The 17,613-nt window shown below is 40.9% G+C and overlaps 1 protein-coding gene across 2 annotated transcripts; it reads left to right on the top strand.

Moving 5' to 3' along the window:
• Positions 1-4,575: 4,575 nt before the first annotated feature.
• Positions 4,576-17,221, top strand: LOC117788741 (paired box protein Pax-7). Of its 2 annotated transcripts, none has more exons than XM_034627585.1 (6): positions 4,576-4,874; positions 9,475-9,708; positions 13,824-13,964; positions 15,435-15,845; positions 15,908-16,092; positions 16,259-16,719. In XM_034627585.1, exons 1-6 carry the CDS (start codon positions 4,607-4,609, stop codon positions 16,619-16,621), a joined length of 1,602 nt encoding a protein of 533 aa, XP_034483476.1. In that variant the 5' UTR covers positions 4,576-4,606; the 3' UTR covers positions 16,622-16,719. The 2 variants fall into 2 exon arrangements, with proteins under 2 accessions (XP_034483476.1, XP_034483475.1); XM_034627584.1 differs by having other exon boundaries at positions 4,592-4,874; positions 16,242-17,221.
• Positions 17,222-17,613: the final 392 nt, after the last annotated feature.

Here is a 17,613-nt window from a genome sequence, read left to right as displayed (position 1 = left end):
ACAAATATGAACTTGCTTTTGAAATTAGTCTTGAAGGTTTTGGTGTAGAGAAAAAAAGAACTTACAACCGATATTAATCATGAACGGTCATTTAGTCAGATACAAAGGTCAGATACTGATACAAATACAAAGGGTTAAATATATGTATAGAGCATTTATTTATTCACATATTATCGATATTTAACAATTTGAATATGTTATTAGATATTAGGCATGCAATTACATACGAGTAAGGTTATTTATTATACATTTGTAGTATTAAAATAATCATTATAGAAAAGACCTCGAATAAAATCGATTAGTTTGTATAAAAGGGTTAGAAAATACAATTTCTTATAAAAGATAAGGGTAGAGGCAATAGGCGGAACTATATAATACTGAATAGGTGCTAAGCACTTCTTCAGATGGCGGATCAACAAAAAAAGAGGAAAAGCCTGTATCGATTTCCCCTTTGAAGACAAGATGAAGCATAACTTTGACAAAGCCTTGCTCTCTAATCAGACTTAAATGCGTTATCAGCTCGTTTACTTGATAACAGCATCAAAATAATATTTAAAAATTTTAATTGCCGTTGGTTATTTTGGCTAACAAATGTGCAGCTTATTTGGCCGCGTGATACAAGTTATTAAATTTAAATTTTTACGGTTCAGAAAGTTTGTGGCCATTGTGCTAATGGTTGAACTACGGATACGGATAGGAGTAACCCTCGGTTGGTTGTTCAGCTCTGCTGTTGTGTTTCGCCCCCAAAGAACCCATTACACACACCCGCAACTGCAATCGCAATCAGCATATGCATATGCCTACATATGGGTAAACATCACCGCGCCGCTTAACCGAAAGGCACAAAAAAAGGCGCCCGATGGCCACTTCTTGTCTATGTAGCTGCACTGAAAAAAACTAACTTCTAAGATCAAAAACATTGATCTTAAATATTTTATTTTTGAAATAGGACCAATTTAGGACCACATTACTAATTATATGAATATTAATCTTAAAAAGCGGACTTTTTAATAAAAGAATAAAAATCTTAAATTGATAGGAAAGTATTAAAATGTACTATTTCAGATGAAACAAGAAGTGGAAGAGTCGCCGCTTCAGATAAACGCAGGCGCAGGTTCGAATTACACTGCGTACAAGGAAAAATAAACACAGTATAAATAATGTTTATAAAAGTTAAAAACTAGAATAAAATATTTATTTAAAAATTTAAATTTTAAATACAAACTTAAATTTCAAGTACATTTGTGCTTATAACATGAGTTTTGTCTTATTTTAAATCTTCTTAAAACCAAGATGTGTTTTCTTAATCTAAGAATTTTATGTTCGTGACGAATATTTTAGACCAAAATTTGTAGTTTTGAGACCAAAATCATCTTAATCTTAGAAAAATTTTTTTTTCAGTGTGAGGCCCGCTTTTGGCCAGGCCAACAGACAGACGGCTGGACAGCCGGACAGGCGGACAGCCGGGCACGCCAAACAAACAAAAACAGGAAGCGTGGCTACCACAAATATGCGCGGTCTGTCCAAAGGGAGGGCTTTGACTTGAGTTTGAGTTTGGGTTTGGTTTTGGCTTTTAACATTGGCTATGTCTTGGACTTGCATGTAGATACTAGATCGCTATCTAACCAGGAGCCCTGCTACAGAAATAATAGTGAAATAATGTTAAAATAATGGCGGCGGCTTTTCTGTCAGGCGGCCATAATTAATTCCTCATACCCGAAAATAAAAAACAGGCGCTCGAAACGCAATTAGGCGCAAGCATAATTTGTTGTCGTCGACGTCGACGTTGACTTTAACGTCGTTGCCAGCGTTGGCGTTGGCGTTAGCTAACGTCGCTGTCGCCAATTGGCATACAAATAGCGCTTTGTGTACACATTAGATAGAATGATAAATGCTTAATAAGGCGCATAATTAACGTAATCAATCATGTTGGCCAAAACAAAATGAAAATCAATCAACAGCCGCGAGGGCAACTGCGTTCCCATTAGCCAATCTGTGGCAATCAAAAATAAATACAAAAAAAAAAACAGCTACTATCATTTTTAATTTTTCTTAAGTACTTTGAACGCATATTCTTGCTCATTGAGAACCTACAATTCGTTCGTCTCAGACGGTTTTAAAGGGGGACTCGTTGAGTCGCCGTCGCCGCAGGTCATTGGCTGTTGACTGTGTGCGGCAAACGTGTGTACAAGAAAGAGACAGCTGCTGTGCACGCTGCTCTGTGCAGTGGTTAGACGGGCACGCCTCTGCCATTTACGCTCACTCTCACTCAATTTGAGTTTTAACTCAAGACTCAAGTGAGCTCGTAATTATGACATCGGCATTTCGATTATGTAAGTTGAGTTGAGTCGCACACACAAAAAATCGAATATCTCGTTACTCTGGGTATCTCTCTCGCCTCAAATTATGCATTCTGTTGTCTTTTATCTTTCGAAATAAACTATCTATTAATACGAACAGTAGTACGAGTCTGTATGCCTGTGTTTGCGGTGTCATTTAGCCGGTTCAAGTTTGTCTTTTAATTTAAATTATTGTTGCTTTGCGGTGGCAAATTATAGACCATTAAAATTGATTATTTTTTGTGTTTATTATATGAGTTAGGGCGCAGTTTCGTTTGAGAAGGTCTTCGTGTTTTAATAGGTAGTTTTTGCAAAATTGTCATGTATGTGGCTTGATTATAGGGTGACCCTTTTGGAATCACAGGTATTCCAGATGTGCGACACCTGCGCTTCAAATTGATTGGGATTGAGATTGAGAGACACCTCCGTCTTAGACACTTTTTTCCGCTCAACGCTCCAATCACAAATACAAAGTGCGTTCATCCCCAAGTTAGAAACGAACAATTTTGGAGAGAGAGTCACGCACGCTGTGAGTGAGTGTGTGAGTGTGAGTGTGACAGCTACCGCTGTCTGATTGTCCGACAGCCATTACTTAAAAAATACACGTTCTCATATCCGTCGCTTTCCCCGTTCAAATTCAAACAATCACGAAGGGCAGCGCAAATGCAAAAGCAAAAACAAAAGCAAAAGCAAAGCCCAAACATTGTCGGTCGACCATTTTATGTAGTCTACTTGCATATGTATGTGGATTGTATGTAAGACTGGAAGTGTTGGCGCAATGGGAATGAGAATTGGAATGAGAATGGGAATACTTATTGGAATGGGCAAATAAATCAATTAGGCGCGTCGCTTCGCCCACAGTCTGTGTGGTGGTGACCTCTCTCACTCAGTGCGTCTCGCTCGCACCAACTGTGAAACAGGAGCTGAGTTAGTGTGCACACATAGCTTCACTCTGCTCGCGCACTCTCTTTTGCTCCCGCTTACTCTTGCACTCTCTTTCTCGTTGTGGATGGTAGTCGAGTTGAGTGCTTTGTGGTGGGGTTGGTTTAAGTTTAATCGGTTACTGTTACTGGCCAGTCGCGAATTCTTGTCCCTTTTTTGTTCGCCTGCGCTTCCCGTTCATGTCTGCTCTAATGCGTTTTTTGCTCACCCTAAAACCTAGCCTTCAGCTTGCGCCCACGGTCGTTGGCTACTGCAACGCCAACACACAGTCAGACAGACAGAAGACGACGACAAGGAAGAAAAAGACGAAGACGAAGACAAGCAGCGACCATGAATGCCCTCATATATCATAATCAAAGTGTGCGATTAGCAGCAACGACTGCGCGGACTTCCGTTCGCCTGTCAACTCCCCCCCCTTCCCCACAACCACCTTATCTTTGGAGCCATTTTTCTGTGCATTCGTATTCGATTTGAATTGGTTTGGAAAACTTTTACCAAGTCACACATACGCCCCGTATTACACAACAAAATCACTCATCAATTAAACTGAAAAACTTTTGAGCAGAAAGCAACAGCAACAACAAGAGCAACAAAAGCATCAACTGCTTAGGTAGTCAATTATTTATTGAACTTTTACTACTGTTTGAAAACAGCAACTCGCCGAAGCGCTCAATTGTGCGAAGCGACGCTCATCGACAGCTTGGCTCAAATACACAAACACACACACACACACGCATACATGCATGCAGACAAAATCCAATGCTCACTCGATGGCAACCACAGCTACAAGCAAACCAGCAGCGAAAGAAGAGGAAGCAGCAGAAACAGAAACAGAGCAGACCCCGATCAGCTGCAGCTCTCGAGGGGCGAAGTGAGAGAGCAGAGGCAACGACAACGAACAACGAACAACGACAAAGGCAACGCAGAGTCCGAGACCGAGTCCGAGTCCGAGTCAGTTTCTCTGTCTCAGTCTCAGTCGGCGTCAGCCAACAGCGTGAGTGAGTGCGCGTCGAACGGGAACGTTTCCCGTTCGCATTCGTTTTGCTTTGTGTTTTGTCTTTCGTGTCTCTCGTGTGAGTGTCAAAGACGAGTGCAAAAAGGCCGACGGTTAAGCAAAAGCCAAGCATATAACAAATTCGCCCAGGCGAATTACACATAACTGCAACAATTCGCCTTTTGATAACGCGCTTGCACTCTGGCAATTTGCCGTCGCTTTAAAGTAAAACAAGTTAAACAAAAATAAATAGTAAATAAATAAAAATTAATAATAAAATAAATATAAACAATAAATAAACATCAGTTATTGATTAATTGTTGTGCGTGGCATGGCTACAACTGCGGCAAGTGCAGCCTCCACAAGGACCTCGACTCAAATCACAACGATAGCCAGTCACGCCGCAGATTACACGCCAGTCACGACCACGCCCACTGAGGTCACAGCCACCATGTCCACACAGGTCATGCCTGTGGGCATGCCAACGTTGCGTCTGCCACATCATCTGCCGCTGCTCGGTGGCATAGACTATGCTGGCCAAAAAACTATGACCACGGGCAGCGGCAACGTTGCACAGCCGACGGCAGCGGCTCCCACAGGTGAGTGTGTTCCCCCTCCCCGCCCCTCCCCCCTCTTTAGTCTAAGTCTAAAAACATGACGCATTCGACCAAATTCTCCGAATTGACAAGGATACCAGAGTTTGGGGTTTAGGCCAACAAAAAGTAGCAGAAGAAACTGTTGACACTGCTGCCGCCGCCAAAAAGTGAATCTACTACAGTCTCAAGCTGTGTCTCGGGCCTGACGTTGCCATTGGAAAAGCGCAATGATTTGGAAATTTCAACAACAGCAACAGCAACAACAACAACAACAACAATATTGGCTAAAATGAGTGCAACGCTGAGCTGCCAACTGTTTTGGTCTTTCGCACATCAGTGGCAATTTGTTTTGCACAAGTATGGGTTGTCAAATAAAATTAGTTCACGTCGTCCGGCCGAAAGCGACCATCGAGTTGGCCAAGTTAAGATGCGACTCGAGTGCCACTGTCACAGGCGGGGTCGGGGGCGGAGGGAGAGGGAGGTGCGGTCGAGACAGCAGACTAAAGCTTTGGCTTGTCTCTAAAAGGTGTTGGAAGTTGCACAATAAATAAATAATTATAAGAAAATAAGGGGAAAGTGCAAAGGGGGACAAAAGAAACCAGCACAAACACACACACACACATACAGATAGAGAGAGAGAGAGAGAGAGAGAGGGGCATACATGGAAGTTTAAGCACTGGGCAGAAACCATACTTAAGGGTTTCGGGTTACGTGGTGCGTGTACGTGTACGTGTATTCGCATTATTCTTAGAAAGCCGACCGTATAAAAGGTGTCCACAATGATTTTCAAGTGCTCTCTTAGCCACATTGCCGTCGATTGAGCCGTAACTGTAGCACTACTCTGCTCACAATATGGCCAATATGCAGATGTATGTCAACGCCGTATTTGGATGTCGTAAACAGCCCGGAAATTGAATTCACATCGCGCCCTTGACTTGACTTACTGCAAGTAGCCTCAAAATTGTGAAGATCTAACTTAAAACAAGTAAGAGCGCTACAGGCAAGTGTGCTCGACTTTGAGGCCTCTAGATCAAAGTGTCTCTGATAGTTTACATGAACTGATCAAGAATATTTATTCAGCCTTTTACATACACAAACATTTATAATAATTATGTATATATTGGCTAAAGAGCTACCAAGTTATTAACAGCGCAAAAAGATACCCTTCAAAACTTACAACTATAACTTACACTCGGATTAGTAGTCAGGAAATCTAATTCTCTCGTTAAATGATACGGGCAGAGTGAAGAAGAGACTGATCTTATTAGCAATCCAACAAACTTACATAAATACCAAAATAATAGACCTTCACTCTACAAAACGACATTTCCCTAAAAATATATCCCCATGGACATTTTAATCAACATAGTAACTAGTGCGAAAATTTATAAGTAACTTAAATACTTTTAGCACTAGGAAACAAATAAATATATAATAATAAAATACTTATTTAGATATCAAATTATAATAATACCTAGTCTCCACTCAAAACTAGGTCTACTTGGTTTTTGATTTTGATTCTACTGCTTATATAGAGTATTTATAGGGTCGTACCGCTTTTTATCTATATGTCAAAAGAAATAAATAATTCTGCTCTAATAAGTATGCTTTAAGTCATAGTAATGACATTTAAAGATACCCTGTACTTTACCAACTTATATAAAAAACCTCTTAACATGGTAAAAGTCTAGTGACAAAAGCATATTGCTGTTATACGAAAGATATTAAATAAAATACAAAATTTTTCATAAAAAAATCAACTATTCCTAACAAAATAAATTAGGCATTCGTCAGAAAGGTCTCGATACCCCAAAATAACTTTTAGGCCTCAGTGATGAAAAAAATCTAAATTTCAGTGACATCAGTTTCTGACTAAAAAGAAGATAGAACAAATTATTTCTAATATCCCACTTGTAATCTATAGCTAGTCCCTAAAATCGAGGGGACAGTCAAAACTATTTCGACTTGGCGTTTGAGCTTGATTCTACTAGCGAGCATCTAAAAAATAATTAACCTCCCTCTCATATGGGTTCTCCAAGTTATAAAAACATATTAAGCTAAATACCCTATACTATTTCAACTAAACACAAATATATGTCTTGATTCTGAACTTAGTTGATATACCTTGTACACCCAATCGACATATCTGAAGCCTAAAGAGGACTTTTTTAAAAGCCATGCAAAATCAGTTATAAAATTTCATCCAAAAGTAGTTTTTAAGCTTTCTGAGATACAATAAAAGACCTGTTACTTACAAGGAGAAAGACGTACTATATTCTTTTATCAAGCCAACTTAATTGCCTAGTCGTGCATGCCCCATATAGAGTACAGATCACAACATTACGCATTGAAAACCAGAAGCCCCTAGACAACGACTAAATGGGCTGCGCGCGACAAACAAGATCAGCGAGCATGCGGCGGGAAGCAGGGATTGAGGACGAAAGAGAGAGAGAGAGAGAGAGAGAGAGAGAGAGAGAGAAAGAGAGAGAGGGCTGCAAAAAAAAGAGAGAAAAAAGCGGGCAAGTTTAATTTATATGCAGTGCTGGCCGGCTGGCAAAGGCAGCAGGGGCAAAAACTCACCGGTAGCAATAAATCAAACTATCAATTGAATTCCGAGGCGATCATCACTTGTGCTTGTGGCCAGCGAATTCACATACGCGATCTTGCGATCTGGATCTGGATGTGGATGTGGATGTGGACTCTGGATGTGGACTCGGACTGTAGCTGTAGTTGTAGCTGTGGCGGCGTCGCTTCTTGTTATAAGTCGCACGGTGACGTGCGAGTGCGTCGACTGGGGCAGTGGCAACCTCTGTGGCAGCGGCAACAGACAGAGTGTCGGACACAGCGCCAACACTGTTAAAAAAAAAATATTTTAAAATCAATATTTTGGTCTCAAAACTAAGAATTTTGATCTAAAAATGCGTCGAGAACATACAATTCTTGAATTAAGAAGACACATCTTGGTTTTAAGAACATTTAAAATGAGACCATTATTCTTAATTTAAGAATAAATGCTCTTAAAGTTAAAATAAAAATAAATTAAAAATGATTCTTTTTTTATTTTTTTTTTTAATTTCGATTATTATACATTTTATTCTGTCTTGATAATTTTATAAATGCTATTTTAATTTCTTACGAGTGGGATTCGAACCGGCGCCTACTACTGAAGCGGTTTCTCTAACCAGAGCGCCACGGGCCACCATTTGTTTTATAAATGAAATATACAAATAAGATTTTTATTCTTTTATTATGAACTTTGATTATTTAGATTAATTTTCTTAGTATTAGTAATGTGGTCTTAAAATGTTCTTATATCAAGATCAAAATATTTGAGTTAAATGTTCTTGATTTTAGAAGTTGGTCTTTTTTCTCAGTGAAGTCGTGCGATTTTAAGCCGATTTTGCAATTGACTGAGGTTCGTCGTGGAGGCAGCCGTAGCTGTCGCATTGCCGGTAAGATCGGTAGTAAATCATCGCTGGACTTCGATTCCGATTCTGACTACAACTCTGCCAACTCTCCAACTCTCTCGACTGCCACATTCAGTGGCAAGCAGCAAGTTGACATCCGTGGTATAAGCGCAGCCAAAGCGTACTCCAATGTGAACGTCAATTGTGTGTGGAGAGTGCGGCATAAATCAGGCATAACCATAGCCATACCCATAACCACAACCACAGCCGAGACTACAACAATTGGTGCAACATGCGGCTGCAACAAATTGTCGACTAACCGGGAGCTACTACAGCGAATCCGCATCGCCTTTTAATTAGCACGACTGCCAAGGGGTCGACGAGGTCAGCAAAAAAGAAACCAAGTGGCTGAAGAGCATACCAAGGCATCCCACAGTCTCAGAGAGATGCCACACACAGAAGAGAAGCGCGGTAGACGCTCCAAAAAAAGAGGTGTTAAAATGTGTGCAGTTCTCGCGATCAGATAAAATGTCAAAATGAACATAAAAGCTTCTACATCTGAGGAATTGGTAATCGCTGCCACAACAAACGATTTCAGAGCCCATTCCATTCTCAAACGGATCCTAAGTAAACCCCAGCAACAAATTGCCTTGCGACTGTAGGACGGAGACATCAGGAATTTCATAAATTCCAACTCAAATTAGCAGTTGGCACTCGGCACTTGGTAGTCGATAGTCGGTAGTCGATAGTCGGTAGTCTGTCGCTGTCATTGGGCTTGGGCACAACTGATTCACGACAACGTCTTTCACGACGGTAATGGACCACACCACGTCCACTTGACACGCCATTATGACCATAAACGTTGACACTTCCGCCAGCATCTGAAGCGCTTGTTTGTAGTCGTCACTTGGCTTCAATGTCTTCGTCGCTTGCACTCTCTGTCGATCAAAAACAGACCGAAATTTGTCCAATCATCACTGCCCCTCTACCCCCTAGGTCCCCCTAGGCCACCAAGGCCCTACTCCTACCCCCTGACCCTAACTTCACTACAAATTTCTTGGTGTTTGCGTGCCATGCGCGGAATGCTGGCAGCAGCTTCGTTTAAATTCCAATTGACATTTAATGATTCTCTTGCCATCTCATTCACTCACTCTTCTTCTCTCTCTCTCTCTCTCTCGCTCTCTGTCTGCTTTTAGCGCTTACGCACAGCCACTGCTCGTCCAGTTCTGTGGCTCCTGGTACACCACCCGCTCCCACGTTGGCTCTCTTTGCAGGCAACGGCAACGGACCTCCGGGATCGGCGGCAGCTACCAATCTCAGCGCCCTGGCCTCACAGCATCGTCTGCTGGAACTGTCACGCTTTGGACTACGGGGTTACGATCTGGCGCAGCACATGCTTTCCCAGCAAGGTGCAGTCTCTAAGCTGCTGGGTAAGTCTATAATTTGGCACCTCTGTAATGCGATCATGGTTAAGGGATTAGAGAAAGGGGGCAAGTGGTTAAAGAAAAGCGGTAAGAAGTTCAATAAAGGTGCTAAGGCGAAAAGCGTAAGGGAAAGTATATGGTAAAGGGAGAAGGAGAAAAGTCGAAAATGACTAAGGAAGAAAGGGAAGATGGGAAAAAGGTAGTGATGTATATCTTAACTTTAGATCGAGTTTTGAATCGAAATGGAAAATCGCCAAAAATAAGTATTGAGTTGTCGATATCTCGAAAAATAGTAGATCTTTTATTAGAAATCTTATTTTTCTTGCATCGTTTTTATGTTTTATTCAAACCTTGGCAATTTGGTACGACCAAACTTAATTCTACAAATTTCCTACGATGAACAACCTGTGAGTTGTCGATTTTTTATGCAAATCGATTTATTCAACTTGATAGGTCGTCAAAACAATCATCGAGTTGAAGTACTCGATAATCGCTTCCGTGAAAATCGAGCTGTCGATACTTCGATATATTTTTACATCACTAGTAAAATGGTAAGGCGAACGATCATAAGATGTGTCAAAAATGGGTTATGGGGAATGGGTAATGAGAAAGGAGTACGGGATAAGAAGTAAGGAGTAAAGTAAACGAAAATGAGAAAATTTTGAAGGAAAAGAGGAAATGAAGTTAGAGAAAAGGGTTTACAGGAAGGTGGTCGGACATATGCGGATAAAGGAAAAATGAAAACGAATTAGGGCTAAGAAGTTAAAGAAAAGGAAGAAATAGATACGAAGAAAGGATTAAGGAAGCTTTCGAGGGGACTTAAGGGGAATAAGTTATGGAAGATGCAAAAGATGAAAGAGGCTAAGGAGTTAAAATAAAGAGGTAATGAGAATAGGGTTAGAGGGGTAGAGGCTACGGAAAAAGGGAGTGAAACGTAAGGGGTAAGGGTAAGGGGCAAAAAGATGTAAAGTTAGGTAAAGGAATAAATTTAAGGAGTTAAAAACAGAAAAAATAGATTGAGAAATGGGGTTACGGGGGTAAGGTAAATGTGGTTAAGAAAAAATTGTAAGACGATAGAAAGAAAGGTCGAAGCAGGAACGGGAAGATGTTACAGAGGTGGGTAAATGATGACTAGAAGAACAAGAGTAATGGAAAGAACAAAGGGTTAACAGGTTAGGAGAGTCGGGGGAAGAAGGTATAGTGTTATGACTAGGGCTTGGCATTGGCTGTGTGTCTAAGCTCAGCCTGACCAATGTAATCAGTGCTAGCGACATCTTTTGCATAACGCGGAACCACAAAACACGCGCTCCAAATGCAATTGCCATGTGTCCAGCCAAATTAGGGTCTCAAGCGTCCGTAATCGATTTGTGCAGCCTGCAACGGCAACTTTAACTGCAACTGCAACTGAAACTGCACTCCGAGGCCAGGGTCACGTATACACGACAAATCGATTGCACCTTACCATGCCCAAAGTGACACCTGGCCAATCTCTATACACATACACTCAATTCCAGCGTGTGTAATTGAGGTTGCGGCAATCGCACACCTGTTGCCATCTAAGACAAATCTTAGCGCTCCAAATTGAATTCTATGCACTCAATGAAGTGCAGTAACAACAACTGATTTGAGGATATAAAGAGGGGGGAAAGCAGGAAGGCAGCAGGGGAAAAAACTGGAAGAGAGCAGTGGTTAGAGCTGAAAGAAATAGCTATAGATTCCGATTGTGTGTGAGAAGAAGAGTTAAGAGCGAAGTGAGCTGAAGTCAGTAAGTTATTTCATAGTTCTTCCATCCAAGTATAAATCCATTCAAAAATCTTAATTTTGACTTAAGGTACTTTAGAAAAAGCTATCTAAGTAGTTTTTAATTTGTATTCGCTTATGTAAATTATTTTACCTTATTAGTATTATTTATCCATTCTTCCTGTACACATTGCTAGTCTACTTTCGCGCTGCTTTCGTCACTAGCGCGGACTGGCGTCCAGTTTTACTTTTACTTTATAATGAGTCCTCATTGTTTTAAGTACTTCGCTGTACTTAGTCTTCCTTAGACTTTAATTTGGACTTTTTCCTTGGAACATATATTTCCAAATACTCAAGAAAACATTTTAAGCAGGGAATTTCCTTAGTCTTCCTTAGACTTTAATTTGGACTTTTTCCTTGGAACATATATTTCCAAATACTTAAGAAAATATATTAAGCAGGGAATTTCCTTAGTCTTCCTTAGACTTTAATTTGGACTTTTTCCTTGGAACATCTATTGCCAAACACTCAAAAAAACATATTAAGCAGGGAATCTGAGATTTCATTGCCAGTCTTTATTTATAATTAAAGTATACAAAACTAGTTAAACAATAGAACTTGACTTGTAATCATACCTTGATACGTCGTGTATCTAGTTGATTTACTGAGTGCAGTTGATTGTTGAGCACAGCTCAATTCGGTCACTACAACAATTCACTGAGTTATCTTTGAATCATACTCACAAATTGTTCTGATCTGTGCGCAGCCATCACGACGGCAATTCATTCATTTTCAAAGTGTACTCGCCTTCGGGTAAGGGAAATGTAGGGGAGGGGGAGAGTGCCGAAGCTGGTTAATTTGAACTGTGTAAATGTATAAATAATTTCCGTTTTGCGCAAAATCCAATTTACATAAGTACACACACACACATACACACTTGCATTTTACCTGTGCCACTAAAGCGACAAATGCATATATTGACTGAAGCGACTACACTGAGCGAAAGGCATGCTCATAAGAACATATAATGCAATAAAAGCTAAAGCTTGATAATATGAAATTATTTTTATAATTTATTATTTTTTCTCGTTTTAAAGTTCTTTTAATATCGTACTATTTTATTTCGTTTTATTCACTGTAAAGAAAGAATAGGCAAATTTTGAATAACTTAATTTTAAGTCTTGTTTTAGTTAAGCATAATAATGTAAAACTAAATAGTCATAGTCTTGAAAAATTCTGTAAGAATTTTCCAACTATGCCTTCCACAGGTTATTCAATTAATGATCATCCAAATCATACGACTGTAATAAGGTACCAAGCATTATAAGAACAATACGTTTTTAAAGAAACCATTTTTTTTTTTCAATAAATTTTAAATATTTGTAAATATATTAAATATTTTTAGTAAGCAAAATTAGACAGAAATTAAAAATATTTGGCAATAGTTTATTTCACTCATTTATTTGAGAAATATTTAAAAATTGTCAATTTAAATCAAGGAATCAAACCATTAAACGGTAAACGGTTATATTTCGGTTATTTTCTTTTAGTTCCGGTATCAGTACCGGTACGTACCGGTACGGCAGATAAATTAAAACAAAAATAATTAAATGTTAAAAAACAAAAACAAAAAATTTCGGTTAACGGTTCCAGTACCGGTTCCGGTATTACATATTAATATAAATATGTATTAATATATATATGTAGCTGGTATAGAAATAAATTATTTCTATCTACGAGTATTTGATCTAAGCGTTATTTAAAAATTGTCTTTCTAACTTTCGCTAAATATATTTTAAGCAAATGAGCAGTGACAGTATTTTTATTATTATAATCAACTTATCGCCAGTATGTACATTTATATTATTCTTTGATTTCTGAAATCTGTACAAAAATATATGATTTTTCTGCGAGTGTACTCTGAGCTCAACGCCTAATTCACAAGATAAACAGCATACGCCTGTCAGTTGCTTCCGACAAATTATCATTCAAGCTGGGCTGAAACTGAGGCTGACATTGTATATGGAATTGTAGTTGTTGTATTCGTGTCATTTACAAATATTCAAATTAACGCGCTATAGAAAAACGAAACGCGAGTTCAATTGTTTAGCTAGTTAGTCAGTCAGTTAGTCAGTCAGTCAGTCAGTTGGTAAGCTTGTCAGGTAGCCGACGGGCTTTTGACCTGTTGAGAATAACGCCCACACGATTGAGTAAAGTGCGGATTCCAACTCAAACCGGGAGCTGCGATTGATAATGTGAAAATTATGCGATTTGGCCTGAGGCAGAGGTCGCTGGAAGCGCAGAGGTCACACCTGTGTTGGAATGAATGAAAATTGAAATTAGCATAAATCAATTAAAAGATTTCTCTTTCTATTTGGCAGGCACACTGCGTCCACCGGGTCTGATTGGTGGCTCCAAGCCCAAGGTGGCCACACCAACAGTTGTCTCAAAGATCGAGCAATATAAACGCGAAAATCCAACGATATTCGCGTGGGAAATACGCGAGAGACTGATTACCGAAGGTGAGTGAGTAAACTAAATAGAACAATGAGAACAATGCGAACAGAGATGCAGATTAAGAGAGCAGACAAAAAGGGAGCGAGGACAGTCTTCAGAGTTGAGCTAATTAAAATGGCAACTGATGGGAACCCCCCAAAAGCGAAATTGCAGAATCATTGACAAGCCAAGTCAGCAAGTCAGCAACTCAACAATCAATGGTTCATCCAGTGCGTCTGGACGCGCCTCCAACTCCGAACTCAAGTCCAGCTCCAACTTCAGCAGCTGACAGCATCTGCAGCATCTTATTGATGTGTTTATGGTCAGTACTCTGTACTCGTAATACGAATTAGCCAGCAAATTGATCCAGACAGCAACTGTTTGCGTCCTGGCCAAGTTTTCTTCCTCATTTAATGTTGTAAGTTTCGTTGTATTGTTTTCGCTTTTGTCCAAGATTTATCGATTGCTTAATTTATTAACATCCGCTGCAGGCTTAGTCGATTGATATGTAAATGTGCTCACATTTGTGTCACTCACTGTGGTATCCCCCGACTACCCCGACTCCCTGACCAGCCGACTGACCGACTCCCCGACTGCCTGCCTGACTTTCTAGGGGGCCCAGTTGAATTCGCGCTGTGCGATGAATCGTCCGATTGCCATCGCTCACATGAGCTGCTTGGACACACAGAAGTTGGAGACTCAGACTCCAACTCCAACTGAATGATTGTAGATTCGAATCGCAACTGGTCTGCTCATTACAGTCAATCTAATTTGTGTCAGTCGGAGTTCATTTGGAGTTCAAGACGCACTGCATCCGGTTGAAATATCTCTTTATATAGTCTCTGTATTCGGCCCGTATTACTTGTCTTCATCTGTGATCTTTTGCATTTCAGGTGTCTCTACATAATTTGTATTTAAAGTTTGTATTAATTGTCTCCTTGTGTGCTCTTTTCGTCTTTGTCTTCGTCTTGATATTCGTCCTGTAGTACACATTTCCATTCGGGTATCTCTATATTCTTCCTTATATTAAATGTTCCGCTTATGATCTCTTTAAATTAAACTTGTGATCTCTTTCTCTCTTTCAATTGTCAATTGATCTCTTTACTCCTATCCTTCCGTCTTCTGTTGTCTCTATATTGTATCCGTATTAGATATCTCTTCTTCTCTCTTCAGGTGTCTCTGTATTAACTCTTTCCTTTTACGATCTATAGTTCCTTTGGTGTCTATATATTTTAACTACAATATCTCTGTCTTAGATTTCTCTTCCTGTGATCTTTCCCTCATTCCCTTTCTGTAATCCTCTTTTCTTCAGGTGCCTATATATTTTCTCTATATTATTTCTGTATTGCATCTCTCCTTCTACGATCTTCTCCTTTTCAGAATTTCTCTATAAATATTATTTCGCTAATAATTATTTCCTTCTGTGATCTTCTTTTCAGTTCTCTTTATATTCTCTCTTTAATCACTGTTTTCTTTTGCGATCTTCCCATCCTCAGGTGTCTGCACAAATGCCACAGCTCCTTCGGTGAGCAGCATCAACCGCATCCTGAGGAATCGAGCCGCAGAGCGTGCAGCAGCGGAGTTTGCACGAGCTGCCAGTTATGGATATGCCCTGCATCCCACACATCCGCATCCACATCCGTATACGAGTTTTCCGACTTGGCCAGCGACGTTGCCGGGTCACCATCCACTTTGGAGTGCTGTGCCCTTGCCAGGAAGCAGCTCCTTGCCGGGAAGCAGCTACAGCAACTCCGACGGCAACTCGAATCCCAATACGAATAACCACAGCTCCAGTGTCTGTGGTGGCAGCAGCGCCGGCAGTGGACGTCTATCGTTGCCAGCTCTATCGCCGGGATCGGGCAGCAGGGACAGTCAATCGCCGGATGTGGATGCCAATCGCATGATCGGTGAGTTATTTGACTCTTAAGATTCTTCAGCGGATAACAAGCAATCTGCCTGCTTTCCCCAGACATTGAGGGTGAAGATTCGGACTCGGAGGACAGTGATCAGCCGAAGTTTCGTCGCAATCGCACAACGTTCAGTCCGGAGCAGCTGGATGAACTGGAGAAGGAGTTCGAGAAGTCGCATTATCCGTGCGTGAGCACGCGAGAGAAGCTTGCGGCACGCACATCCTTAAGTGAGGCAAGAATCCAGGTGAGTTATGTTTCCCGATGGACAATGGACAGAATATGCTTTATTCCCTCCTGCCTACTAACCAGTTTATACTTAGACCTTGGACATGGACATAGCCCACACTTTTTTTATGAACTAACAAATTATCTCTCCATTGATTGATCAATTAGGTTTGGTTTTCCAACAGACGAGCGAAATGGCGACGTCATCAACGGGTCAATTTGCTGAAACAGCGCGACTCGGCCTCAGCATCGGCATCGACATCCCCGACGCCGCCGCAAATCCAACCCGCAGCAGGATTGGGTGCACTGCCTCTAACCGGGAGCACTACGAGGGAACACAGTCCACAGTCCAGTTACCAATTTGCTCAACATCCCGCCGCCTATCAGCACACGGCACAAGAGCGCAGCACTCGGAGCACCCTCATCTCCAGCACCAGCAGCATAAGCCCTACGGTCCGAGACCCCGATCCGGCGACAGGAACAGGAACACCAACAGCACCGCCGCCTGCCTCACACACAGCATCAGTTCCATTATTAATGGGCGGTGAGCATAGTGCATTTCGTACTGCTCTGCCCACATCTTCAGGATCAGCCTCTTCCACCGCTTCAGCCTCCGCCTCCGCTGCTGCATTTGCTCTGAACTTTGCCCGTCAATATTTGTGGCGACATATGGCAACGCCGCAGAAGGAGCCGAGTGCGGAGGAGCTGGAGGAGGATGAGATCAATGTGGATGCAGAGACGGAAACCGAATCGGAGGCTAACTAAAAAGCAGTGCAATTCAAATCAACTGTACCACAAGGATATGCCCTAGAAAATATATTTGTAATATGTGAATATCCTTCAATATCTATCAGTTTCATTTTCCTAACGCAATTTAGTGCAATTTTTACAACTCTACTCGTAATTTATTCAGTTTCTATATCTACACGCATAAATAATACACGTGCTGAGTACAAATAAAGAATGAATCAATGGACATATAAATACAATCATTCGTGTACATACATATATGTGTGATTGTATCTGTGTGCCTATAAAACAATATAAAATGTTTGTGAAATTCTCACGGGTTTTGTATAATTGGTCGGGAATTCAAGAGTTGACACCCATTGAAAGAGGATCGGTAAAGAGCAGAGTCCAGAGCGAGAGAGGTGAAGCGGGCAGAGTGCAGAGTGAAGCTGGAAGCTCGACGCGCATTCGAAAATAACTCAAGTGGACAAATCTGACAATTTTGTGGCTACCAAGCGAGGCAAACACACAGACACACACACACCAATACAATACACACTCTCACAGAGTGAAGTGCCTGCGACTGGAATTGGAACTGAGCCCAAAAGTCTTCACGAGCCTGGCTTTGAGTACGGGGGCTGGATGATTAATGTGGCTTTAATTACATGCGCTGAGAAGTCGTCGACGTGGTCGTCGTCGTCGTCATCAATGTGTATGCTCGGATGGATCACTATAATTATATAGATGGCCGAATTAAATTTTAATTTAACGCCTGTCAAATCAAAAAATCACTTGTATAATCGTTCGCTTA

Source organism: Drosophila innubila (assembly GCF_004354385.1).
Source record: "Drosophila innubila isolate TH190305 chromosome 3L unlocalized genomic scaffold, UK_Dinn_1.0 0_D_3L, whole genome shotgun sequence".
In the NCBI taxonomy this organism is placed as follows: Eukaryota; Metazoa; Arthropoda; class Insecta; order Diptera; family Drosophilidae; genus Drosophila; species Drosophila innubila.
The sequence above is the reverse complement of the archived record's forward strand: the minus strand, read 5'-3'. Positions and strand labels throughout refer to the sequence as shown.